We start from the raw sequence: 27,395 nt of genomic DNA, 5'->3' as shown, positions 1-27,395 counted from the left end.
AGAGTCGAGAGCGCGAAATGGACATTCACAGTGACTTTTATCTCCACGACAATACATCGGCGAAGCACTTTAGCTACGGAGCTAACGTGATAGCATCGAGCTTAACTGCAGATAGAAACAAAAGAAATAAACCCCTGACTGGAAGGATAGACAGAAGATCAACAATACTATTAAACCATGGACCTGTAACTACACGGTTAATGCTTTCCAGCCTGGCGAAGCTTAACAATGCTGTTGCTAACGACGCCATTGAAGCTAACTTAGCAACGGGACCTCACAGAACTATGCTAAAAACATTAGCTATCCACCTACGCCAGCCAGCCCTCATCTGCTCATCAACACCCGTGCTCACCTGCGTTCCAGCGATCGACGGAGCGACGAAGGACTTCACCCGATCACCCGTGCGGTCGGCGGTTAGCGTCGGATAGCGCATCTGCTATCCAAGTCAAAGTCCTCCTGGTTGTGTTGCTGCAGCCATCCGCTAATACACCGATCCCACCTACAACTTTCTTCTTTGCAGTCTCCATTGTTCATTAAACAAATTGCAAAAGATTCACCAACACAGATGTCCAGAATACTGTGGAATTTTGCAATGAAAACCAAGCTTTTTGTATTGGATTCAATGTGTCTGAATACTTCCGTTTCAACGATTGACGTCACGCGCATACGTCATCATACATAGACGTTTTCAACCGGAAGTTTAGCGGGAAATTTAAAATTGCACTTTATAAGTTAACCCGGCCGTATTGGCATGTGTTGCAATGTTAAGATTTCATCATTGATATATAAACTATCAGACTGCGTGGTCGGTAGTAGTGGCTTTCAGTAGGCCTTTAAAAAACGTGTAACAAATATGGTCGTAGCGCCCCCTCTTGCTTTGGCATACGTCTGCCTTCCATGCGCGCACACACCCACTGTTAACTAGGGCTGCAACGATTCGTTCGATTAGAAAGAAGCTTTGATTTCTATTGTGTCCTTGGAGATTCATTTAATGAGTAAAAAATTGTTTCCACAAGACACATGTGAGCCGTGCACCTATTGGTGATGCTGCTTGTACTGCGAGTGATGTGGCCTGTGTGTGGTAGGGAGTGCCGGCTCAAGGAGAAACAATAAGGTGGAAAGAGAGCAAAAGGCCCAAAGACGACGAGAGAGAGGTTTTGTGACCATTTCAAAGTGATTAAAGAAATGTTTGCACTGTCAAACAGAGCTAACATTTTTACAGAATCAAAACATCAATGTGTAGCATACTACCAGAAAGCATCCTGCATTTTTTAAAGAGCAGAAACAATTTGATATTAAACATGTGAGGACATGTTAGTATTAACAGTTTGTATGTTAATGCTAACCAGTTGTTTGTCCAAAAATCAAACGACACTCCTACAATTAATAACTCAAAAGTGTATGTGTTAAATTGTTAAATGCATTGTCACTCAATTGATCTTACTTTATTAGAGAGCATTTTTGTTTAGCATGATTCTTTACTTATTGCCCATTACCTGGTTTTAGGCTCTACAGGTTTTTTATATTTATTTATTGATGCTCCCATGGTAAAAGTACATTTTTAATGTTATGAGCATTTATTTTTTTTTAAAAGAATAAAGGTCATCAGAAATATCCTTGTTTATTGCAACAATTTTCCCTAAAAGACGGATTGAGGCTAGAAAGTGTTACTTGATTATTCAAACAACCTAATCCACAGATTACTTGATTAATACAATAATCAATAGCTGTAGCCCTCTAATCGACAGTTAAAACTAGGGATGTCCGATAATGGCTTTTTGCCGATATCCGATATTGTCCAACTCTTTAATTACCGATACCGATATCAACCGATACCGATATCAACCGATATATGCAGTCGTGGAATTAACACATTATTATGCCTAATTTGGACAACCAGGTATGGTGAAGATAAGGTACTTTTTTAAAAAATTAGTAAAATAAGATAAATTAATTTAAAAAAAATTCTTGAATAAAAAAGAAATTACAACAATATAAAAACAGTTACATAGAAACTAGTAATGAATGAAATTTAGTAAAATTAACTGTTAAAGGTTAGTACTATTAGTGGACCAGCAGCACGCACAATCATGTGTGCTTACGGACTGTATCCCTTGCAGACTGTATTGATATATATTGATATATAATGTAGGAACCAGAATATTAATAACAGAAAGAAACAACTCTTTTGTGTGAATGAGTGTAAATGGGGGAGGGAGGTTTTTTGGGTTGGTGCACTAATTGTAAGTGTATCTTGTGTTTTTTATGTTGATTTAATTTTTAAAAAAACAAAAAAACCGATACCGATAATAAAAAAACCGATACCGATAATTTCCGATATTACATTTTAACGCATATATCGGCCGATAATATCGGCAGGCCGATATTATCGGACATCTCTAGTTAAAATGTATAGACACAGTTTTGTTATTAAATAATGTCTAACATGCACATATGTTAATTACACACTTAAATGATGACATCTATTTTTATAAGAAAGAATGTTCCACTATGAAATCTTGGGTAAGTATAAGCACCTAAATCAGGGGTGTCCAAAGTGCGGCCCGGGGGCCATTTGCGGCCCGCAGCTAATTGTTTACCGGCCCGCCACACATTCTGGAAATTCTATTGCAAAAAATAAAAAACAACATTAAAAAAAGTGGAATGAGGTGAAATCTAACGAGAAAAAGTTGCAATGTTGACACAAAGCTGCCATGCAGGCTGTTTTTTTTTTCTTCTTTTGTCTTTCTTTATTTTTTGCCATTGCTCAAAAAGAAAATGACAAAAAAATCCAAGTTATAATGAATTATTTTCAAGGCTCCAATTACTTCAAATATTTCACTTGAAAAGGTTTTATGTGGTAAGTATTGCATTTATTGTGTAGTTGCCATATTAAAACAACGTTTTCTTTGACAAAAGAGCATAAAACAAACAAAATAATAGTTCAAACGTAAAATCGACAGATATATCTGAAGTTGATCTCGTAACTTAAGTGTTGAAAGTAAAAAATAAAAAAAACCTAATAAAAATGTATCACTTTATGAGTGGGGCACCTTTTGGATCCCAAATAAATTTTAGTCGTATTTTATTTATCTTTTCACTGTGATGACTTAAAAAATATTAAAGAATTTAAATCAATGGTGTCCTGCATTATTGATCTTTTAGGGTTCTAATTACTAAATACTGCATATTTCAGTTGTACTATAAAAAAACAAAGTTGTTTTTGACAGAAAAGCCATAAAACCTTTTTTTTTTTTTTAAAGTTGATATAGAGATTTACTGTAAGCGTTAAATAAAAAATAATAATACAAATTAGACTTATTTTTAACATTTTAATAACTGAGACCCTTTATGGTGCCCGGGACCCCTAAAGGTAAAATAAAATAAAAAAACGCATATATTTTGTTATGGTTTGAAAATGAAAAATATCAACATGGCCCCCACATGCATTAATTTTTCCGTGTGCGGCCCTCAGTGGAAAAAGTTTGGACACCCCTGACCTAAATAGTTAAGTAGGCTGCTAACTTTTTAACAGATCGATCCATATATGAATTTTTCTATATAGTTTCAGTATATGATCAATTCTATTACTATTTTCTAGATAATTTAGGTTTCTTTCGTTGCAATTTACTTAAAAAGCTTTTGACAATGTGCGGATTTAAACATGTAAAACTAATCGCTCACTAGTTAACTTTTAAAATAACCCGAGAGGTTATGGCGCCCCACTGTGGAGTAAATGTGAACTGACACTCACCAGAGCATTGTTCTTCTGCAACACCTTCATCAAGTCCATTTTGAATTTTTGGTCAACCTCCTGCTCCTCCATCTCTTCATCCTCCTCCTCCTCATCATCCTCCTCCTCCTCCTCATCATCATCATCATCTGACGTGTCAGACTCCTCATCCTAGCAGAGGTTTTGTAAAAATAAAACGAATGAAAGGCGCACACAGGCTGAATGACGACATTTTTAGAAAAGAATCAAGCACCATCTCTTCATCTTTGTCAGCTTTCTTGTTGTCCTCCACAACGACTACGGTGCCTTCCTCCATGCTGTCTCTGTCCGGGTCCAGGACCTACGCCGCCCGCCCAAATGCTTATTTAAGTATAGCCAAAATCAAATGTTGTCATGCGAGGTTGTTACTTACATCCAAGATGGCGGTGAGGGCGGCGGCGTTGACGTGGGGGCAGATGGAGGTGAAGACGGTCTTGCACACCTGCCTAATGTGTCGGCTCGGCTGAGAGAGAAGGGACAGCAGGATGTCCACCAGCACCTCCACCCACTCTGGCTCCGCCTCCTCCTGCTTGCTGGCTACGACCAGGAAAATGATTGTGATCATTTAATGACATTTGATGATAGTTTGTACTTTTGTATTGTTTTCAAACAGTATTTGTTTTCTAAAAGTTAGCTTTATCTTTTTAAAACAGCCTGTTGCATGTTAAAATGGTGGTGTTGTGGGGCGCCAGGTACAGATTAAATTCATTTAAATTATTTTCAATGGACGAGGCTGCTTTAAAATACAAGTATGCTGATTTAGGAGCTTGGTGGTGGAATGCCATGTGCTCGTAGGTTCAGGTACTAATGCACATTACTAATAAGTATATCAATACAGCTAAAATAATAAATAATAAATGTATTATGCACCTAAAATCATCAATAAATAAAGTAAAAATATCAATACATCTAAAATGATCAATTGAAAAAAAAAATCAATGGAGCTAAAATTATCAATGAAATAAGTAAAATACAAATATCAATAAATATGAAGTGATCAATTAAATGATAAAAAAAATAAATTCAGCTAAAATTATCAGCTAAATGATTTAAATCAAATAGCAAAAAATATAAAATGATCAATTAAATAAAACCCATCCATCCATTTTTTACCGCTTGTACCAATTTCTATAAATAACTGATTTTATAATATATGAAATATAAACTTAATAATTACATATCAAAACATCTAAAATGGCGGCGGTAATAAAATGAAACAAAATGATCAATTGAATAAAAAAAAAATACATATAAAATTATCAATAAAAATTCCAATAGATATAACAAGATCAATCAAATGTTAAAAAATAGATAGATTTTTGTATTTATTTAAATATAACAAAAATATCAATAATTTTATAAAATAATCTATTAAAAAATAAATAGAATAAAAATATGAAAACATTTTAAATAGTCCATAAATCAATAAAACAATCGATAAATAAATGACAAATAAGAATATCAATAGGGCTGTAACTAACGATTATTTTGATAGTCGATTAATCAACGAGTATCTTAACGATTAGTCAGATAATAAAGCGTACACATATTTAATGGCCCGAATATTTCCATTGACTTCTAAATACAGCTTAAGTTATTTAAGGCATGTGTCTACTAAAAAGAAAATCAATAGAATTAAAATTATCAATTAAATAAGAAAAAATACAAATATCAATAAATATTAAGTGATCCAATAAATGATAAAAAATCAATTCAGCTAAAATGTTCAACTAAATAAATAAAATCAAATATCAATAAATATAAAATGATCAATTAAATAAAATCCATCCATCATCCATTTTCTAACGCTTGTATCAATTTCTATGAATAATATTTGAGTATATATGAAATATAAAATGAATAATGAAAATATCAAAACATCTAAAATGATCAAGTTAATAAAATGAAAAAACAAAAACATACCAATAGATACAGCAAGATCAATTAAATGTTAAAATAAAAATATAAATACCGTATTTTCTGCACTATAAACCGCACCTAAAAACCACAAATTTTCTCAAAAGCTGACAGTGCGGCTTATAACCCGGTGCGGCGTATATATGGATTAATATTAATATTCATTTTCATAAAGTTTAGGTCTCACAACAACGGTAAACAGCCGCCATCTTTTTTCCCCGTAGAAGAGGAAGCGCTTCTTCTTCTACGGTAAGCAACCGCCAAGTTAAGCACCCGCCCCCGTAGAAGAAGAAGCACGCGGATATTACGTTTAATTTCATTTGTGTGTTTCTGGAAGACCTTGCCAAAAGAGAACTTTCCAGCCGGCGTCATCATAAAAGCTAACTCGAAGGGATGGATGGATGAATAAAAGATGAGCGAGTGGTTGAGAGAAGTTTACGCAAAGAGACCGGGTGGCTATTTCACGCAGCTCCGTCCCTGTTGGTCTACGACTCCATGCGCGGCCACATCACAGATGGTGTCAAAAAACAAGTGAAGCACACTAATTCAACACTCGCCGTCATACCGGGTGGATTAACCAAGGAACTCCAACCGCTGGATATTGGTGTCAACAGGGCATTCAAAGCTCGACTGCGAACGGCGTGGGAACAATGGATGACCGAAGGCGAACACACCTTCACTAAGACAGGGAGACAGCGCCGGATGACATACGCCAACATCTGCCAGTGGATTGTAAATACCTGGGCAAATATATCGGTCTCAACTGTGGTCCGAGCTTTCCGGAAGGCAGGATTCACGGAACTGCTGGACAACAACAGCGACACTGACTCTGATGACTTCGACGAGACGGAGCCGGCCATTTTGGACACCGTATTCGCCCAACTTTTTAATTCAGACACCGAAGAAGAAGAATTCGAGGGATTTGTGGATGAGTAATAACTTCAGAACGTGAGCTTTAAATGTTTATTTTGTGTGTTGTGTGACATTAACGTTCGAGCAACGTTGAGTTATTGATGTTGCTATTGCTCTGCACTATTTTGAGTATTACTATTTTTGTGATTGCACATTTGCACATTACATTTTGGGAGTGAACAGAGTTGTTAGAGCGCTGGTTTGTAATATATTATTAAAGTTTGACTGACCTATCTGACTGTTTTTTTGACATTCCCTTTAGCGCAGCGTAGGTGCGGCTTATAACACGGGGCGGGGCGGCTTATAGGTAAACAAAGTTTTGAAATATGCCATTCATTGAAGGTGCGGCTTATAACACGGGGCGGCTTACGGTGCGGAAAATACGGTAGATAGAAAAATTACTTAAAAAATACAACAAAATTATTAATACATTTATAAAATGATCTATTAAAAAATAAATAGAATACAAATATGAAAACATTTTAAATAATCAAAATTATGATAAATATATATCCATAAATCAATAAAACAATCGATAAATAAATGACAAATGATATCAATAGGTCTGCAACTAGCCATTATTTTAATAGTCGATTAATCAACGGGTATATTAACCAGGCATGTGATTTGACCACAATGAAAAAGACTGAAAAAATTTCCGGGGGTCTGGGGGACGAAGGCCAGGTCCAGGGGGGACAAGGGGGGCAACGCCCCCCCGAAGCTCCTGGTTTTTCACCAATTTAACATGCTAAAATGAACAAAGACAGCACCATTTGAAGAAAATATTTTAGTGTTTAAAGACATGAAAACATCATTAATAGAACATACATAACCCAATGATCCTAATGAATCACTGTATATGGTTCAGTCCCAACAGTATTTAGTCACTAATATTTACATCTTGTGTTCATTTCACATCCACAGGTGTCACATTGATCAGTGTTATTATCTACAGTTTATTTACAGTATTACCACATTACTTCAGTTCATGTAATGTAATGTAAACATTTCATTCTTTTCGCCAAAATAGGATATACATTTATGAAAATAATTAAACATGTTTAGTATTGTTTACTCATATTTGAAAATAGCAAATAATAATAATGTGAGGACACTGACATATTGCATGAAACAAGTGTGAAAATATTTACCTTCAAGATTGTTACACCACTGACAATAGTTTCAACAGACTACATAAGAACTTAATATTACAAAATAGTATTATATGCAAATTTATTTCAAATAAATTGTTAACTAGAATCAATAATGCCACTCTTTGAATTTCTGTAATTTCATAATATATTTTCACGTGGCTTTTTATTTTGAGAAAAAAACATTTATATTTCGCAAAGCAATAATTGGTTAATATTTAAAACAGACATGCGTATTTCGCAAGCAAATATTTTTTAGCTTACCTCATTATTAACAACCCTGTCTGCAACTGAAGTGGGTGGATCTTTCCTCTCCATGTCTACGGCAGTTGTCGATGTAAACAAAGGATGAAGTCCGTAAGGTTTGCTCACTTTCGGTTGACATCCAAAAGTACCAGCTAGTGAAAAGTTTGTTTTCCTTGCTTAGTTGTTTCATATGTTTTTGGCGTTTCGCATGTACTTCCAAAGCCTTGAAACCTCGTGATCCATAGTCAATATTATCATGACACCGCGTGCACAAAACCTTTCCGGGACGATCGATTTTCCGAATAAAATCACCGAACAAAGTCGTAACTTTCTTCTTCCCAACAGTATCAGTGATTTCCCTTTCCATCCAGTCCCATCGAAACTTATTTTTGACATGTTTATCAATTTCTTTTACTCGTAAAGCGTCCTTTCTCTCGAGAACCGACATTGTTTACATATGGAAAATGGCCGTAATAACCATTATGAATGATGACGTTATTAACGTCATCATTCATAACAGATGTCCTGATTGGTCACAAGGAACATATCGACCAATCAACTACGGCGTAATATAAACTACGTCTCGAATCTTGATTTGGGGTAAGAAAAAAAAAGGTAAAAACGGGAGATAATTTTTTTTTCTTCCCGAGATTAAAAAAGACGTAATTCCGACTTTAGACGGAAAAATCACATGCCTGATTAACGATTAGTCGGATAATAAAGCGTATACATATTTAATGTACATGTGCTTACTAACAACAAAGACGACTAATTCATTCATAAATATTTATTTAGACTGTAACTGTGCTGCTCATTAAGTTGTTACAAAAATTAAAATGACTATTAAAATGTTGTTAATTTAAAAGAAAGGAAAATCAAATTGCTAAAAAAAAATTAACCTTGTTTATGTATTTAAAAATCCAGTTAAAATAGCAGCAATGAAAACAAACAACAAAACACAAAAACTTCCTCTAAAAGAAAAGCATTTTGTGATGTTTAAAGATCTGCACACTGGTATATTGACTATTGATTAACTCTTGGCAGTTTTAGCACTCTAATAGACTCAGTGTGTAGAATTGTATTTTTGATTAAGTCTTAAAATGTTGGCTATTTCATAGATTGCATTTTTAACCTTATGGTACCTTCGCATTGGTGCCTGTCAGTCTCTGTGTGTGCGCAGTTTGCTATTGTGCCCTTTTTACAGCATTGCAAATTGACTTTGCTTTAAAGGTACTTGAATTGACGCAGACACATTTTAGCTGGCTGACTTTGGCTAAAATGATAGTTAAATCTATTTTTCACACAACTTTGTCTCACTCTTGTTAGCTAGCTAGCAAGGCACGAGCTAACAACCTTATAGTGGCTGAGTCCGCATCCTCCCTCCAAATGTCCGACATCTTGCCTCCACTTTAAATGCTCGCGTATCACAGATGTACTGCCATAAAAACAAGGTCCGCTTTGCAAAATGAGCAAGATATTCATGTTTTTAATACAAATAAGAGGGAATGTTCTCACACTTTACATGTTATAACTGACAATGTTTTTGTGAGTGGCGGTGCGCACCCGCTTCCGCCCGGAAAAACCCGATTTACGACGACATGATTATTGTCGACGACAAATTTTATTGTTGACATTTGTCCACTGTGTTGACTAATCATAGCAACCCTGAATATCAATACATCTTAAAACATGATAAATAAAACTTACCGTATTTTCCGCACCATAAGCCGCACCTAAAAACCACAATTTTTCTCAAAAGCTGACATTGCGGCTAATAACCCGGTGCGCCTTATATATGGATTAATATTAATATTCATTTTCATAAAGTTTAGGTCTCGCAACTACGGTAAACAGCCGCCATCTTTTTTCCCCATAGAAGAGGAAGCGCTTCTACGGTAAGCAACCGCTCCATAGAAGAGGAAGCGCTTCTTCTTCTACTGTAAGCAACCGCCAAGGTGAGCACCCGCCCCCGTAGAAGAAGAAGCGCGCGGATATTACGTTTCATTTCGTTTGTGTGTTTCTGTAAAGACCACAAAATGTCTCCTACTAAGAGACACGCGTACAAGGTTCCACTGACTTTTGATATTCATGTGAACCGCACTGTGGATACAACGGGAACACGTACGGTGAATATTCGCACCACAGGCAATGAGAAGTCGTCCTTCACCGTGAGCTAGCTAGCTTGCCATGCTAACGGCCAGAAACTTTCACCCACGGTGATATTCAAAAGGAAGACCTTGCCAAAAGAGAACTTTCCAGCCGGCGTCATCATAAAAGCTAACTCGAAGGGATGGATGGATGAAGAAAAGATGAGCGAAGACACCGGGTGACTTTTTTCACGCAGCTACGTCCCTGTTGATCTACGACTGCATGCCACTTCACAGATGGTGCCAAAAAACAAGTGAAGCACACCGAAGAAGAATAATTCGATGGATTTGTGGATGAGTAATAACTTCAGAAAGTGAGCTTTGAATGTTTATTTTGTGTGTTGTGTGACACTAACGTATGAGCAACGTTGAGTTATTGATGTTGCTATTGCTCTGCACTATTTTGAGTGTTACTATTTTTGTGATTGCACATTTGCACATTACATTTTGGGAGTGAACAGATTTGTTAGAACGCTGGTTTGTAATATATTATTAAAGTTTGACTGACCTATCTGACTGTTTTGTTGACATTCCCTTTAGCGTAGCGTAGGTGCGGCTAATAGCACGGGGCGGCTAATAGGTAAACAAAGTTTTGAAATATGCCGTTCATTGAACGTGCGGCTAATAACACGGGGCGCCTTATGGTGCGGAAAATATGGTAGATAAACAAAAAATCAATAAACCAAAGAGTTCATGATAACTAAATGATCAAACATGACAAATAAAATAGTACCACATATCAACAAAAGTTCAAATAAGCAATAGCTATCATAAAATAAGACTTACCTTGTTTCGCCTTCTTCTTCTTGGTCGCCAGCTGGGCTTTGTTCACGCAGCTCTGCAGGTCCCTCATAATGTCCAGGAGCTCATCTGGAGCCTGCACAAACAATATTTTTCTTAATCCGTGGGATTGACTTCCTAAGTGTGTTCTGTGCCTTGAAGTACCTTGAAGAGGTGCAGGCCGACCAAGAGGAAGAGCTGCTGGAAGGCGCGGCTCTCAGCGGAGTGTCCTTTCTTGGCTTTCTTCTTCAGGCTGGCCACCGACTCCAGCATGCTGCAAGAAAAGCTCCACTTTCAACCACTTGCTACGGTCACGGGACAGGTGAAGACCGACGCACTCCCACCTGTCCCAGGCCTGCCTCTGCTCAAGACTGAAGGTCTGGGCGCTCTGCACAAGTTTTGGCTTGCTGAGCAGGACTTGGGCGTACTCGACCAGGTGGTAGATCCACAAGGTGCCATCCGCCGTCACGCCCAGAGTGCGCTTGTGGTTCGGCGCCTGCTCTTTCGCCGTGTCGTCAGCCAGCGGCAGGTTGTGCATGGACATCAGCAGTCTGGGTCATACACACATCACAAAAAAAACTTATTGGTGGCTGTAGGCAACCTCCTGTTGTTGTTTTTAATTCCCTTGGGGAGACCTGGGACCTTTCTAGGTCCTCATATTACCTCAGCAAATGACATCACGCAACAGAATGTTCATTTTAAAGGTTAGTGGGATGAAATAGGAGTTGTAAAGGCATTCATTTTAAAGTTATTTTGAGCACAAGCTATTGAGTGAGTATACACTGGAGTTCCCTGGGACCCTTTTGTCCCCCATTGACTCCCATTTATAAAGGCCATTTTTCAATATACTATAAGCCTCTTATTTTACAACGCTTTTTCCGTGAAAACCAAATGAATCCAAGCATTTCCCCTTTGAAATACGTGCAAATCCTGTTAAGTGTACCGTATTTTTCGGACCATAGGGCGCACCGGATTATAAGGCGCATGCCGATGAATGGTCTATTTCAGGGGTCGGCAACCTTTACCACTCAAAGAGCCATTTTGGAAAGTTTCACAAATTAAAGAAAACAATGGGAGCCACAAAAAAATTTTGAAAATTTAAAATGAAAAACACCGCATACAAAGCTTAAATTGCTTTGCGCTATGTTAACCAGGGGTCTCTGACACACGCACCGGCACGCATCTTAATAAGGAAATTTAATGTTAGTGCGGCCCGCGACTTTTAATTGAATGGCGCTTGATAGCGTCTTTCTTGCCAACTCTCTCAATTTTCCGGGAGACTCCCAAATTTCAGGACGTGCTGGCACTGCTTTTAGCGCCCTCTACAGCCTGCCCAAATAGCGTACCTGCTTGGTTACATGTTGAATGTAGCTTTTGCTAGATCACGTAAGTGCCAGCAAGGCATACTTGTTCAACAGCCACACAGCTTACACTGACGGTAGTCGTACAAAAACAACTTTAACACTGTTACGTTACAAATATGCGCCACACTTTGAACCCACACCAAAAAAGAATGACAAAGACATTTCTGGAGAACATCTGCACTGTAACACAACATAAACACAACACAACAAATACCCAGGATCCCATGCAGCACTAACTCTTCCGCTCAACCGACGCACGGAGAGGGGGGTGGGGGGGGTGTTGATGTGTGGGGGGGGTTTGGTGGTAGCGGGGGTGTATAATGTAGACCGGAAGAGTTAGGGCTGCATGGGATTCTGGGTATTTGTTGTGTTGTGTTACGGTGCGGATGTTCTCCAGAAATGTTTTTGTCATTCTTTTTTGGTGTGGGTTCACGGTGTGGCGCATATTTGTAACGTAACAGTGTTAAAGTTAACTTTTTAACTTTAACTTATACGGCCACCGTCAGTGTAAGCTGTGTGGCTGTTGAACAAGTATGCCTTGCTGTCGCCTACGTGTGCAAGTAAAAGCAACATATAACATGTGGCCGGGCTGGCACGCTGTTTGTAAATGCTATAGAGGACAATTAATGCAGTGCCATTAGGGCACGCCCTTGATTAAGTAATTAGAGTGAAAATAGGATAATATTTACCCTGGGAGATTTCTAGGAGAGGCAGTCTGCTGGGAAAACCGGGAGGGTCGTTGGAAAACCGGGAGGGTCGGCAGGAAAACCGGGAGGGTCGGCAAGTATGCAGCTGAGCCGCATCAGAGTGGTCAAAGAGCCGCATGCGGCTCCGGAGCCGCGGGTTGCCGACCCCTGGTCTATTTCGATCTTTTTTCATATATAAGGTGCACCGGATTATAGGGCGCATTAAAGGAGTCTTTTTTTTTCTTCTAAATGTAAAACACTTCCTTGTTGTCTACATAACATGTAATGGTGGTTCTTTGGTCAAAATGTTGCATAGATTATGTTTTACAGATCATCTTCATGCCGCTTTCTGACAGTCGAGCTTATTTATTATCTTATTTACGTGGCTCACCTTTGGCAGCGTCTTCTCCCCGTCATCTTTGTTGTAGCGGTGTAGCGTGCAAGGACGGGTGTGCAATAAGTGTCAAAAGATGGAGCTAACTGTTTTAATGACATTCAGACTTTACTTAAATCAATAACGGAGCAACATCTCCTCATCCGGAAACAACAAGGCCGAAAATGTGTCCCGTGAAAAAGCGTCCGACCGGAACTCTCTTAATAACTAAAGTTTCTTGGGTGAATAATGTAAACTCACTACACCGGTATGTTTTAGCGCTTTCATGGCGAGTTTACTGACAGATATAAGTTAGAATTTCACACTACTTTATATTAGAAATGGCAACAGCAGAGGATGAATGTCCCATAACAAGAAAATAGAGAAAAAGAAGAAGCTCATCGACTACGGTGTGCGCAACTTTTCAGCATTTATGCAGATCCCAAATACAAAAAAAAAGGCGAAATGACTGAAAACATGTTTTATATTCGATTTTCTTCAAAATAGCCACTCTGTGCTCTGATTACTGCTTTGCACACTCTTGGCATTCTCTCGGTGAGCTTCACGCACACCCGTGAAGTGAAAACCATTTCAGGTGACTACCTCTTGAAGCTCATGGAGAGAATGCCAAGAGTGTGCGAAAAAGTCCCCCATACCTGACTGCCATTAATCAGAGCAAAGGGTGGCTATTTTGAAGAAACTAGAATATAAAACATGTTGTCAGTTATTCCACCTTTTTGTGTTAAGTACATAACTCCACATGTGTTCATTCATAGCTTTGATGCCTTCAGTGACAATCTACAGTCTAAATAGTGATGAAAATAAAGAAAACGCATTGAATGAGAAGGTGTGTCCAAACTTTTGGCCTGTATTGTATGTATGTATGTATGTATGTATGTATGTGTATATATATATATATATATATATATATATATATTTATTTTTCATTTTTTTTATTTTTTAATATATATATACACTACCGTTCAAAAGTTTGGGGTCACATTGAAATGTCCTTATTTTTGAAGGAAAAGCACTGTACTTTTCAATGAAGATAACTTTAAACTAGTCTTAACTTTAAAGAAATACACTCTATACATTGCTAATGTGGTAAATGACTATTCTAGCTGCAAATGTCTGGTTTTTGGTGCAATATCTACATAGGTGTATGGAGGCCCATTTCCAGCAACTATCACTCCAGTGTTCTAATGGTACAATGTGTTTGCTCATTGGCTCAGAAGGCTAATTGATGATTAGAAAACCCTTGTGCAGTCATGTTCACACATCTGAAAACAGTTTAGCTCGTTACAGAAGCTACAAAACTGACCTTCCTTTGAGCAGATTGAGTTTCTGGAGCATCACATTTGTGGGGTCAATTAAACGCTCAAAATGGCCAGAAAAAGAGAACTTTCATCTGAAACTCAACAGTCTATTCTTGTTCTTAGAAATGAAGGCTATTCTACAAAATTGTTTGGCCACATTTTTTTAACCCAATGTGGCCCCCGGGTCAAAAAGTTTGGTGACCCCTGAGCTAATGCAACAAAACTTTGTTCTTATCTGTACTGTAAAGTTCAAATTTGAATGACAATAAAGGAAGTCTAAGTCTCTAGACCTGAATGTGATCTACAGATTTAAGCGCTGAAAGTGAAAACAAATATTTATGGCTAAAACCCTTTTAGGTCCCCAGGACCAATAACATTCACTCATTTAGGGGATCTCACAGGAATAAGACGGCGGTATAACAACATTAAATTAAAGAGCCCTCACCCAAAGAAGAAATTGACCATCGCTGCTCTGGTTGCGGCGTCCAGCGGGACATGGAGCTGCTCCTCCGTCTCTGGAATGTCGGCGCTCGCCTTCTTGGTGCTGAAGAAGGCGTGGAAGAAGATGAACCTGAAGAAGATAAAGAAAGCGCTTAAGATGATGTCCTCCTTCATGGGGGAGGGAAAAAGTCTGCGTCTCCGACCTGGCCACTTCCATGATGGTGTCCTCGTCCTTCTTCACCTGGTGGTTGTCCACGATGGAGGTCAGTCTACCCAGGATCCACTTCCTCAGGCGGGACGAGTCTTTCCTGATGAGGGAAGTGAGAGGTGAGGCGTCTCATCTGGGGTCACAGGTGATCGCTGGTGACGCTTTACCAATCCTGCTCTTCCTGCCAGCGCTCCTTCTTCTGCTCCTTCTTCTGCTTGCGGACGCTCAAGTGCAGCAGCCGCTCCATCCTCGGGTCCAGGAAGTTGCTCTTCAGCCACGCCACGTAGCTCCGCAGCGCCGGCGGCCGCAGGTGCTGCACCACGCGCCACACGCACGGCACCACCGGGGAGCCCCGGTGGGCGAGCGAGGAGAAGGCCACCATCACCGCCATCTGCTTGTCGGCGTCCTCGCAGCCCTGCAGGAAGTCTGACACGTACGTGTCCATCTCTGGCGCCAACTTGAAACGATCTTGTTTCTGCAACGGACAAAATTGTAATATTCATGTTTATCATTATTTTTATACCAATACTTTGTTTAACATTATCAATGAAAATACTTCAAAAAAAATACCAATGTTTAACATTATTTAAACTATTTTGAAAACATAAAAGTTCAACAGAGAGCGCAGAGTATTAAAATATTTCATGTTTTATCTAAGAGCTTTCTCCAATAAGAACATTTTACTTGATAATTTAGAAGTAATGTACATGATATCGATAATGTAGTAAAAAGTAACATCTAATAAGAAAACTATGATATTTAAATTGTAAGTGTAAGAATTTTGAAGTTGTGTATTTCTTCAAATAGTGTGAGAAGACGTGTAGAGGAGTTCAAACATCAATAATAGCTTGCTGTATCAACCGTTAATACCAAAACTTTTCTCACAGCGCTTTCATTGGCGGACTTTTGAAGTGAACACTGCCTAGCAACAAATGACGCCACAAAACAGGAAGAAGAAGCCCAGCCACGTTCATTAGCACCAGCGATGTAGCAAAGATGTAAATATCGGGACGTAAACTGACCTGCAAACGTTCTTTAGCGTTAGCTATGTAGCACAGATGCAAATATTAAAATGTAAACTGACCTGAAAACATTCATTAGCGTTAGCGGTGTAGCATAGATTTACATATTGGAACGTAAACTGACCTGAAAACATTCATTAGCGTTAGCGATGTAGCATAGATTTACATATTGGAACGTAAACTGACCTGAAAATGTTCATTAGCGTTAACAATGTAGCGTAGCTCTAAACTGACCTGCAAATATTTATTAGCATTAGCAATGGAGCATAAATATAAATATTGGAACGTAAGCGGACGTGAAAACGTTCATTAGCGGTAGCAATGTAGTATAGATGTAAATATTGGGTTGTAAACCGACCCAAAAACATTCATTAGCGATTTAGCATAGATGTAAATATTGGGATGCAAACCAACCTGTAAATGTTCAGGTTGGTTTACAGTGTTAACAATGTAGCATAAATGTAGATATTAGGAAGTAAATTGACATGAAAATGTTCTTTAGCGTGAGCGTTGTAGCATAGATGTAAATATTAAAATGAAAACTGACCTGAAAACGTTCATTAACGTTAGTGATATCGCATAGATATGAATATTGGAACGTAAACTGACCTGAAACTGTTCATTAGCGTTAGCTATGTAGCATAGATGTAAATATTGGTTTTACATTTATTTTCGTTTCATTAAATAAGTGTTTATTACTTGGAACTAGGGCTGCAACTAACAACTAATTTGATCATCGATTAATCTGTCGATTATTACTTTGATTAATCGATTAATAATCGGATAAAAGAGACAAACTACATTTCTATCCTTTCCAGTATTTTATTGGGGGAAAAAACCAGCATACTGGCACCATACTTATTTTGATTATTGCTTCTCAGCTGTTTGTAAATGTTGCAGTTTATAAATAAAGGTTTATTTTAAAAAATAAAATAAAAAAATTAAAAATAAGTAGCCTCTGCGCATGCGCATAGCATAGATCCAACAAATTGATGACTAAATTAATCGCCAACTATTTGTATAATCGATTGTAATCGATTTAATCGATTAGTTGTTGCAGCCCTACTTGGAACTTTACAAAAAACAATTCATTTGGAATAAGAAACAGTTAAAATAATTCCGACATTTATTGAATTAATGAAAATGTGTGCAAAACTGGACCGTAAGATCCCGATAATAAAGGAGCCGCCGTCAGCTAAATTTTAGAACGGTCTGCATTACTTTATTTACAATGAATAAATAGATTATTGACGTTTACTAATGGATTCTATAATCGTCCATGTCTTAATTGCTATGCATCTAAAAATCGATTATTTCTACCCCCACTATTAGCTATGTAGCATAGATGTAAATATTAAAACGTTATCTGACCCAAAAATGCTCATTAGCGTTAACAATGTAGCATACATTTAAATATTGGAACTAAAACTGACCTGAAAACGTTCATTAGCATTAGCTACGTAGTATAGATGTGAATATTATAAATAAATAAATAAATGGGTTATACTTGTATAGCGCTTTTCTACCTTCAAGGTACTCAAAGCGCTTTGACAGTATTTCCACATTTACCCATTCACACACACATTCACACACTGATGGCGGGAGCTGCCATGCAAGGCGCTAACCAGCAGCCATCAGAGGCAAAGGGTGAAGTGTCTAGCCCAAGGACACAACGGACGTGACGTAATCTGACCTGAACACATTAATTAGCCTTAATAATGTAGCAAAGATTACAATACTGGGATGTAAACTGACCTGAAAATGTTCTTTGGTCTTACAAATGTAGCATAGTAGTAAACCGGCATGCAAATGTTCATTAGCGTGAGCTATGTAGCACAGATGCAAATATTCAAATAAACCTGAAAATGTTCATTAGCGTTAGCGATGTCGCATCGATGTAAATATTAAAATGTAAACAAACCTGCAAATTTTCATTAGCATTAGCAATGTAGCACAGATGTAAATATTAAAATGTAAACAGACCTGCAAACGTTCATTAGAGTTAGCTATGTAGCATAGATGTAAATATTAAAAAGTAAACAGACCTGAAAACGTTCATTAGCGTTAGTATCGATGTAAACTGACCTGAGCAGACGCCACCAAGTGCTCGCCGTATTGCTTCATCACCTTCCCAGACAGCACCTCTTTGAGCTGGGCCAGCGACAGCAGCGGCAGAGCGCTGCCCAACAGGCGGAAGCTGATGTAGCTGCTCACCAAACACATAATGCTGAGACATGCCTCTAAGGACGTTTAATCAATCAATCAACATTCCATTGGCACTCACTGTGCGGGTCCTGGCGGCTGCCACAACATTCCATCCACGATGGCTCCATTCCAGAAAAGCTGGAAGCTATTTTCCCTCAAGGAGAGCTTGAGCAGGTCCATGAAGACGGCAGGAAGGACACACTCCTTCTTCACGTACTGAACAGACAGCTTCAGAACCTCAGTCAGCCTGAAAGAGAAGACCCTGGTCATGGAAAGGACCAAGAGGGCTGACCCTGGTCTTCTTCCTCTTCTTACTTGGAGATGTTGTCGTCGTTGATGATGTTGGAGGAGCCCAGCAGCTTTTTCAGCTTTTTGGGCTTGAGGCTTTGTGGGAAGCGCTCCAGCGCCACCAGCAGCAGCTGCAGCTGCTCCGGGGTCTTGAAGGCCGACTCCAGGTCAGTCTTCAGGGCGCTCAGCAGGACCTCCTCAAACACCTTCTCGGGAACCTGCACGCCACACACACATGCAGCAGGTCAACACTACTGCTAAGCATGGGATATATAGGTGTAATGGAACCAGAACAATGATGCTAACAAACACAAAACCGACATGTAAGCAGTTTTTTTCTTAAAAAAACAATCAATTATTGTACTGCTTTTGAAACTGGAACATATCAAAATCAGTGTTGCCACGGTTACCTTGAAAAACTAATCTGATTAATGACTACCGATTACTCCTTTAGAAAGTAACTTAGTTACTTTACTGATTAGTTGATTTTAAAAGTAACTAAGTTAGATTACAAGTTACTTTATTAGTTACATTCAGCAATGCAGCTACCGACATTACACCCGCCGCCGCAACATAAATATGACAAGCGGTTTTGCCAATCACTTTATTTAACATCAACAAGTGCACTTAACATTAGGGGTGTAACGGTACACAAAAATTTCGGTTCGGTACGTACCTCAGTTTAGAGGTCACGGTTCGGTTCATTTTCAGTACAGTAAGAAAACAACAAAATATACATTTTTGGGTTATTTATTTACCAAATTTGCAAAGTCTTCCACCAAAAATATTTTTCTTAGAGGAATATTTGATGTGAAGTAATGGGAACCTTGCATAGGTCAATAATTCATAATAACATTGATTTTGATTCAATATTATGTTTTGAGCAATGACAGTTTGAAAGAAAAAAAAACAGCTTTGTTTTATTAGTCAACATTGCAACTTTTTATAAATTACATTTAACCTTTAAGCTTTTTTATTTCACTTTTGTTATGTTTTTGTTTATTTTAATAGTATTTTTAGAATGTGCCGTGGGCCTTTAAAACATTAGCTGTGGGCCGCAAATGGCCTCCGGGGCACACTTTTGACACACCTGCGAGAGATAATAAAAAATTGAATCTGATAAATCTATGGATAAAAAGCAGAGCCTGGCGACGCATGCGCGTTTATCATAACTCTCTTGCTCTCTCGGTCTCTGCCCCTCCCTCACAAATGCTGCTGCCCGCACAATTTGTGTTGTTTTTAACCCCTTCTTAACCCTGAACGTACATTGAAAATACACGCAACCCTAACTCAAAATGCCGGACATTCGAGGCATTTAAGAAACTCCGCCCTGACAGCTCCGCAAAAGAGGACATGTCCGGTGAAAAGAGGACGTATGGTCAGTCTATCGTAGCCCGTTAGCTGCTAGCATGCCGTGTGTTGTGCCTCGGTGTGCACTGTTTACACAACGTGCGTTACGCTACTTAATATGTCTTTGTGGAAACTCGTTCGGTACACCTCCGAACCGAACCGGAACCCCCCGTACCGAAACGGTTCAATACAAATACACGTACCGTTACACCCCTACTTAACATAAATACTTGTTTTACATATTAAAAAAATAAATAATGACAGTCTTTCTTTACTGGACATAAATACTTGTTTTATCTATATATATTTAAAAGAAAAAAAAAAGTTTTTCTTTACAGCAGTTGACAAATTATTTTTCATAAAATAAAATACTGTCTTTTTTACCTGACTGTTAATACTGCAATAGCAAAACCTACAAATATAAATGTAACTATTAAATTATGTTGAACTTTTCTTATGAACAATGAACCTGTTGTTCACAACATCAGAACAGCTAGGCATGGTTTTACAAAACAGTGTATATAACACCACGTTAGCTGTAATTGTTCTATTGTTATAATCAAGTTACGAATCAAACAGTGGCATGTGGTTGTACCTCATTAACAAAAGCCTCTCAAACCTCTTGTCAGAAAGTCTACTCCTCATTCAGTGCGGCTTTCAGGTTGCTCTCCATCACCAGGTAAGACTAAAAGGATGTTCTGTGAGGCAAGTCCGCCTCGATCGTAGCGAGGATCTTGTTTATTATGGCCCGAAACGAGGGCGAGTCAACTGTGCTTAAAGGCAGCATTTCCTCGACGACATACTGTCCGACCAACTTCTGTAACTCGAAATAATGACTGTATTTCCAACTTGAAAACACGCTTCTCTCTCCGCCCTCCATTGTTGTTTACTTGGGTGTCGCACACGTGTGTCATCCTCATGCTAACGTGACTTGTCGCTTACGTGACGTCACTTTCCAAGACTTGGAAATACATTTTTACAGGGGAAAAAATTAAAAATAGTAACGCACAGTGACTTGGATTAAATAAACTTTAATCTGACTACTGGTTTGGAAATAGTAACACGTTAGATTTGTCGTTAATGAAAAAAGACGCCATATTAGACTAACGCGTTATTGAGTAACGTGCTACCGGCATCAGTGATCAAAATGTTGTATTGGGCTGCTTTTGAAAGTGAGAAACATGAAATGATGTACAGCTTTTAAAAATAAAAAATATCAAAATTAGAACTCGACTGATTATCGGCGCCATTATTTTGGCATTTTGACGTGTATCTGTCTTTTTATTTTTATTTTTTACAACTACCGTATTTTCCGGACCATAGGGCACACCGGATTATAAGGCACACTGCCGATGAGCGGGTCCAGTCAGGTCTATTTTCATACAAAAGGCGCATTAAAGGTGTCATTTTTTATTATTTTTTTATTTTTTCTAAATGTAAAACACTTCCTTGTGGTCTACATAACATGTAATGGTGGTTCTTTGGTCAAAATGTTGCATAGATTATGTTTTACAGACCATCTTCAAGCTGCTTTCTGATGCGCCGTTTTGTGGGCGGTCTTATTTACGTGGCTCACCTTCAACAGCGTCTTCTCCCCGTCATCTTTGTTGTAGCGGTGTAGCGTGCAAGGACGGGAGTGGAAGAAGCGTCAAAAGATGGAGCTAACTGGGAGGGAGGGGGGGCGGACCGGTACTTTTCAGAGGCGGTATAGTACCGAATATGATTCATTAGTATCACGGTATTATACTAATACCGGTATATAAACATATAATATAACATATCAGTATATATCCTATACCAGACCTGGGCATTCTGCGGCCCGTGGGCCGCATCCGGCCCTTTGTGCGTCCCTGTCCGGCCCGCGTGAGGCCAATTATAAATTACAAAATACATTTTAAAAAGTATCTATGTCGAGTGTGCAATACAACGGTGCTGCTTTTGTTTTGAAAATCGTTATTTGTATTACTTCCGTGTGGACGTATGCGTGTGCGTGATTGTGAGTGAATGTGAACAGCTGCAATCACAAATTACAAAATAAAGTTGAAAAAACACCTATGTCGTGCGCGCAATACAACTGTGCTGCTTTTATTTTGAAACTTATTATTTATGGGCGTGTGTCCGTGTGTAACCTGCGAGTGAAGGTGCACATGCAGCGACAAGTGATGCACGGTTTACACCCGAGACGCTAAAAAGAGAAAAGTTGATGACGAATGGCGTGTTTCCAACAAGACATGGACTGCCAAGCAACGTTCCCTCTAAGGTGCGTGCCTGCGCAATTGCGCACTGCTCAAGCGTCCGCTGCGCACAGCAAATATATGCCGCGCACCAAATCAAATCCCATCTGAATTCTAAACAAAATAAACACATTTATTCTGTGTAATATTGCAATGCAACTTTGAGTGACAGTGACAACAAGCGGCCCTAATGGTGTTCGTCAACACCGTTCAATTGAACACCGTTCAATTATTGTAACGTCTATCGAGATGCTTCGAGGACAGGAGTTATATCGATCACTTTATTGAGCAAAACTGTTTATATTCGGACATAACCACACCAAAAACACGAGTAAAACCCTTCTATCTCGAAAAACTAGTCATTTTCTGCCGTACAAACCAGGCCAAAACCAACTTGTCATCTGTCACCAACACGCATACCACTAAGCCACTGGTGCGTTTATGGCCACACAAAAAGTCGGACAACTCAAACACCACACAAAGTTACACTATGACTCCTCAGTCATACGTGTGCTTATTTTACTGTCATTTATTATTAATTTTAATTTATTTATATTAGTCATGGAATGCTGTTACACACACTATGTTGAAGTATTACTATTATTAATTATTATTATTATTATTAATCTTACGGTATATATAAAAAAAAATATTGAGCAAAATTTAATTGAAATATTGTCGATGTGGCCCTCCAGCAGTGCTCGGGTTGCTCATGCGGCCCCCGGTAAAAATTAATTGCCCACCCCTGTCCTATACTGTACATATGTTATGTAAATATTACGTATATATGTTATATTTTATATTGCTTTTAGTCTATTTTATACCTGAATTGTCCTTTCCATCTTTTGTAACTGAGCTACTGTGTGGAACAATTTCCCTTGTGGATCATTAAAGTTTGTCTAAGTCTAAGTATATCGTACAACCCTACATTGCAGTGTGAAAGCCGATGTGTTTACTTTAAGTAAACATAGTCTCAAAGAAATATAATCTGCGGGGGAACTTTCTGACAAAACATCCACATTTCGATGTCCGGCCCCTGAACCCTTGGGCTCTTGAAACTGCGGCCCTCTTCATGATGTAGTTGAATATCCCTGCTTAATTTCAATATTTGCTTGTAATTATTTTACTGATTTTTTTCATTTTTTTGGGAGGTGGAAGAACATATGATTTATATTGTGTTGTATTTCTATTTTGTCAAAAAATATCAATAAACAGATGTTAGAAGAAGAAAAAAAGCACTGGCATAACAGTCATTCTATGACTGCTACGTCCCACGCTTGCCGGTGTGCGTGGGTCTACCTCTTCCAACGGTGCCAGAGAAAGGGGCTTTGACGATATACTGTAGGATAGGACTGGCGTTGTAAAGTTGTTACCTCAGTGAGGATGTCCATCATGGTCTTGTTGGGCAGGTCCTTCACGTGTTGCCTGTGCTGGCTGAGGTTCTGCAGGAGCTGCACACAACCCAACACCACCAGCGGCTCCTGCACGGACACAACATGTCACAGCTTAGTTCCATCTGCATTAGGTAGAAAATATGATGTAGTATTTTTCTTTCAGTCTGGGTGGACATGACATAAGACAGGAAAGTATTTCAAGCTTAAAGTGTTCCACATAAGAGCTGTCTCTCAGCTGATTGTCATGCTTTCGGTTGTGAGATGTGATCGCTACTGCCTAGTTTCTCTTGTTATATTCTTATTTTACTGTTATATTTTTATTCTCATTTTTGCTTTTTATTTTTATTCTTATTGTAATATTTTTCTGTTTTGTTTCCATTTATACCCCCATTGTTTACTTTTTAAATTTGATCTCAATTCTGTACACTGCTGCTGGACTTTTAATCTCCTGAGGGAACTCTCCTGAAGGAATCAATAAAGTACTATCTATCCATCTATCCCCACCACCACTAGTCGGTGTAGTGAAAGTCACAATGAAGATCTGCCTATCTTACTCGCTAGCATTAGATTATAGCTAGAGAAGGACATAACTTTGTTTTTACAAGCATGAAAAAGAAGGACGTGAGTGCGAACGACAGTGCTGAGAAGAAGTGGATGATATTCCTTGAATTCAAGAAAGAAATCATGACAAACATGATGAAGCAGTTGGAGCATAGCACTGTTAAGTCTGCATCACACTGAAGCCAAGGATGTCAAAATAACATTGAAACATTTATCCATGAAAAACAGAAAAAGCTGCCATCTTAATGCAGAGAGACTTATTAGGGATGCAACGGTACACATTAAAATACTGGACCGGTTGATATCGGTATCGGTAATTAAAGAGTTGGACAATATCGGATATCGGCAAAAAGCCATTATCGGACATCCCTAGTTAGTACTATTAGTGGACCAGCAGCACACACAATCATGTGTGCTTCACAGACTGCCTCCCTTGCGGACTGTATTGATATACAGATATATAAGTTAGAACTTGACACTATTAGAAATGGCAACAATGGAGGATGAATGTTCCACAACAAGAAGATAGAGAAAAAGAAGAAGCTTATCGACTACGGTGTCGGCACGGACAACAAAGGCGGATGCGCGCAATTTTTCAGGATTCATGCAGATCCCAAATACAGATCAGCAGGTACCAGAAAGTAAGAAAAGTTGCTTTTGCATAATATTGAGAAACAAAATGCCAGATAACATGTCTTACCTTATACACACACCATAATAATACTCGTATGTTTAATAAGCAGACAGTCCATCAAGCGGTGCGGCTTCATAGCTTACCAAAGTTGTACTACAACATTTTGATAGATTTTTGAGCGCCATGTGTAATGTTCTATATTTTCAACTTTCAATTTTCAATGGAACATATAAAATGTTGTTGTTTACTTGAGTCATATTACCATCATAATGCAGACGACACTTATCTCTTATGTTTGACTGCCATCTACACTTATCACTATACCATATACCAAATAAAATAACTACGAGGTCGGCAAGCAAAACCAGAATTATTCCGTACATTAGGTTATAAGGCGCACTGTCGAGTTTTGAGGAAAGAAACGATTTTGCGCCTTATAGTCCGAAAAATATGGTACTTGTTAAAGGCCTACTGAAATTAATTGTTTTTATTTAAACGGGGCTAGCAGATCCATTCTATGTGTCATACTTGATCATTTCGCGATATTGCCATATTTTTGATGAAAGGATTTAGTACAGAACAACGACTATAAAGGTCGCAACTTTTGGTCGCTGATAAAAAAAGCCTTGCCTGTACAGAAAGTAGCGTGACGTCACCAGAGGAAGGACTCCTCACATTCTACCATTGTTTACAACGCAGCGAGAGAGATTCGGACCGAGAAAGCGACGATTACCCCATTAATTTGAGCGAGGATGAAAGATTTGTGGATGAGGAAAGTGAGACTGAAGGACTAGAGAGGCAGTGCAGGACGTATCTTTTTTCGCTCTGACCGTAACTTAGGTACAAGCTGGTTCATTGGATTCCACACTTTCTCCTTTTTCTATTGTGGATCACGGATTTGTATTCTAAACCACCTCGGATACTATATCCTCTTGACAATGAGAGTCGAGAACGCGAAATGGACATTCACAGTGACTTTTATCTCCACGACAATACATCGGCGAAGCTCTTTAGCTACGGAGCTAACGTGATAGCATCGGGCTCAAATGCAGATAGAAACAAAATAAATAAATCCCTGACTGGAAGGATAGACAGAAGATCAACAATACTATTAAACCATGGACCTGTAACTACACGGTTTATAATTCCCAGCCTGGCAAAGGTTAACAAGGCTGTTGCTAACGACTCCATTGAAGCTAACTTAGCAACGGGACCTCACAGAGCTATGATAAAAACATTAGCGCTCCACCTACGCCAGCCCTCATCTGCTCATCAACACCCGTGCTCACCTGCGTTCCAGCGATCGACGGAAGGACGAAGGACTTCACCCGATCATCCGTGCGGTTGCCGGCTAGCGCGTCTGCTATCCAAGTAAGTCCTCCTGGTTGTGTTGCTACAGCCAGCCGCTAATACACCGATCCCACCTACAACTTTCTTCTTTGCAGTTTTCATTGTTCATTAAACAAATTGCAAAAGATTCACCAACACAGATGTCCAGAATACTGTGGAATTATGAAATGAAAACAGAGCTTTTTTGTATTGGATTCAATGGTGTCCGAATACTTCCGTTTATCTAGTGACGTCACGCGCATACGTCATCATACATAGACGTTTTCAACGGGAAGTTTAGCGGGAAATTTAAAATTGCACTTTATAAGTTAACCCGGCCGTATTGGCATGTGTTGCAATGTTAAGATTTCATCATTGATGTATAAACTATCAGACTGCGTGGTCGGTAGTAGTGGCTTTCAGTAGGCCTTTAAATAAAACCTGTGCCTTGTTTATAATGAACACTTAGGCCTACTACGCTATTGCATATAAATGATGTTAAGTGTTTTCAGAGGTAGTACTTGGTGTAAACTTAGAGAACCACTGTACTACAGTATCAACATGGCACACTAAGACTCACTTTACAGAGGCGACCAGACTGATGAAGAGCGAGGACCCCAAACAAGCTCCCGAACGCAGCAGTTCTGATCAATTTCTGAAAGACAAGCCAACACATTTACACTTTTTCCAAAGGAGAAGAAAAATACAGAAATATTATTCACCTTTTTGGCTGTTTGCAAGTCGTGCTTGTCGGTGATCCTGTGGAGGATATCCTGCAGAGGGAGCTCCTCAAAAGATTCCAGGAGCTGGAAAACAAGTGTTTTATTATTTCCCATTCGAGCTGCTTGCGAGTTCGACGGTCACACACCTGACCCAGAGCCAGGCTGAATCCGGGCCTCGCCGTCTCCCGGGTGTGAGCCAGACCGTCCACCAGCCTCTTGATGGCGTACTCCAACTCATCCTCCTGTGCACAACACAGCCCTCTTTTCAGCCACGTCTTGCTAATAGCAAACTGTCAAGAAGACTTGGATGTTCCTTGAAAAAGGATCAGTATCAGAGATT

The 27,395-nt window shown here is 38.9% G+C and overlaps 1 protein-coding gene across 1 annotated transcript in view; it reads right to left on the bottom strand.

The window, feature by feature from the left end:
• The window catches only part of mybbp1a (MYB binding protein (P160) 1a), a 52,213-nt gene that overhangs the window by 19,935 nt on the left and 4,883 nt on the right, over positions 1 to 27,395 (bottom strand). The window contains exons 2-17 of the mRNA XM_062049064.1: positions 27,202 to 27,297; positions 27,056 to 27,139; positions 26,914 to 26,988; positions 23,789 to 23,896; positions 18,859 to 19,049; positions 18,623 to 18,790; positions 18,424 to 18,544; positions 15,484 to 15,791; positions 15,312 to 15,416; positions 15,113 to 15,238; positions 11,270 to 11,476; positions 11,091 to 11,199; positions 10,932 to 11,022; positions 4,146 to 4,309; positions 3,987 to 4,073; positions 3,755 to 3,904 (exon numbers count right to left, since the gene is read on the bottom strand). Coding sequence (XP_061905048.1) covers positions 3,755 to 3,904; positions 3,987 to 4,073; positions 4,146 to 4,309; positions 10,932 to 11,022; positions 11,091 to 11,199; positions 11,270 to 11,476; positions 15,113 to 15,238; positions 15,312 to 15,416; positions 15,484 to 15,791; positions 18,424 to 18,544; positions 18,623 to 18,790; positions 18,859 to 19,049; positions 23,789 to 23,896; positions 26,914 to 26,988; positions 27,056 to 27,139; positions 27,202 to 27,297 — 2,190 coding nt within the window. The remainder of the gene's footprint in view (positions 1 to 3,754; positions 3,905 to 3,986; positions 4,074 to 4,145; positions 4,310 to 10,931; positions 11,023 to 11,090; positions 11,200 to 11,269; positions 11,477 to 15,112; positions 15,239 to 15,311; positions 15,417 to 15,483; positions 15,792 to 18,423; positions 18,545 to 18,622; positions 18,791 to 18,858; positions 19,050 to 23,788; positions 23,897 to 26,913; positions 26,989 to 27,055; positions 27,140 to 27,201; positions 27,298 to 27,395) is intronic.

This window comes from Entelurus aequoreus, linkage group LG05, assembly GCF_033978785.1.
Source record: "Entelurus aequoreus isolate RoL-2023_Sb linkage group LG05, RoL_Eaeq_v1.1, whole genome shotgun sequence".
NCBI classification, from domain to species: Eukaryota; Metazoa; Chordata; class Actinopteri; order Syngnathiformes; family Syngnathidae; genus Entelurus; species Entelurus aequoreus.
The sequence above is the reverse complement of the archived record's forward strand: the minus strand, read 5'-3'. Positions and strand labels throughout refer to the sequence as shown.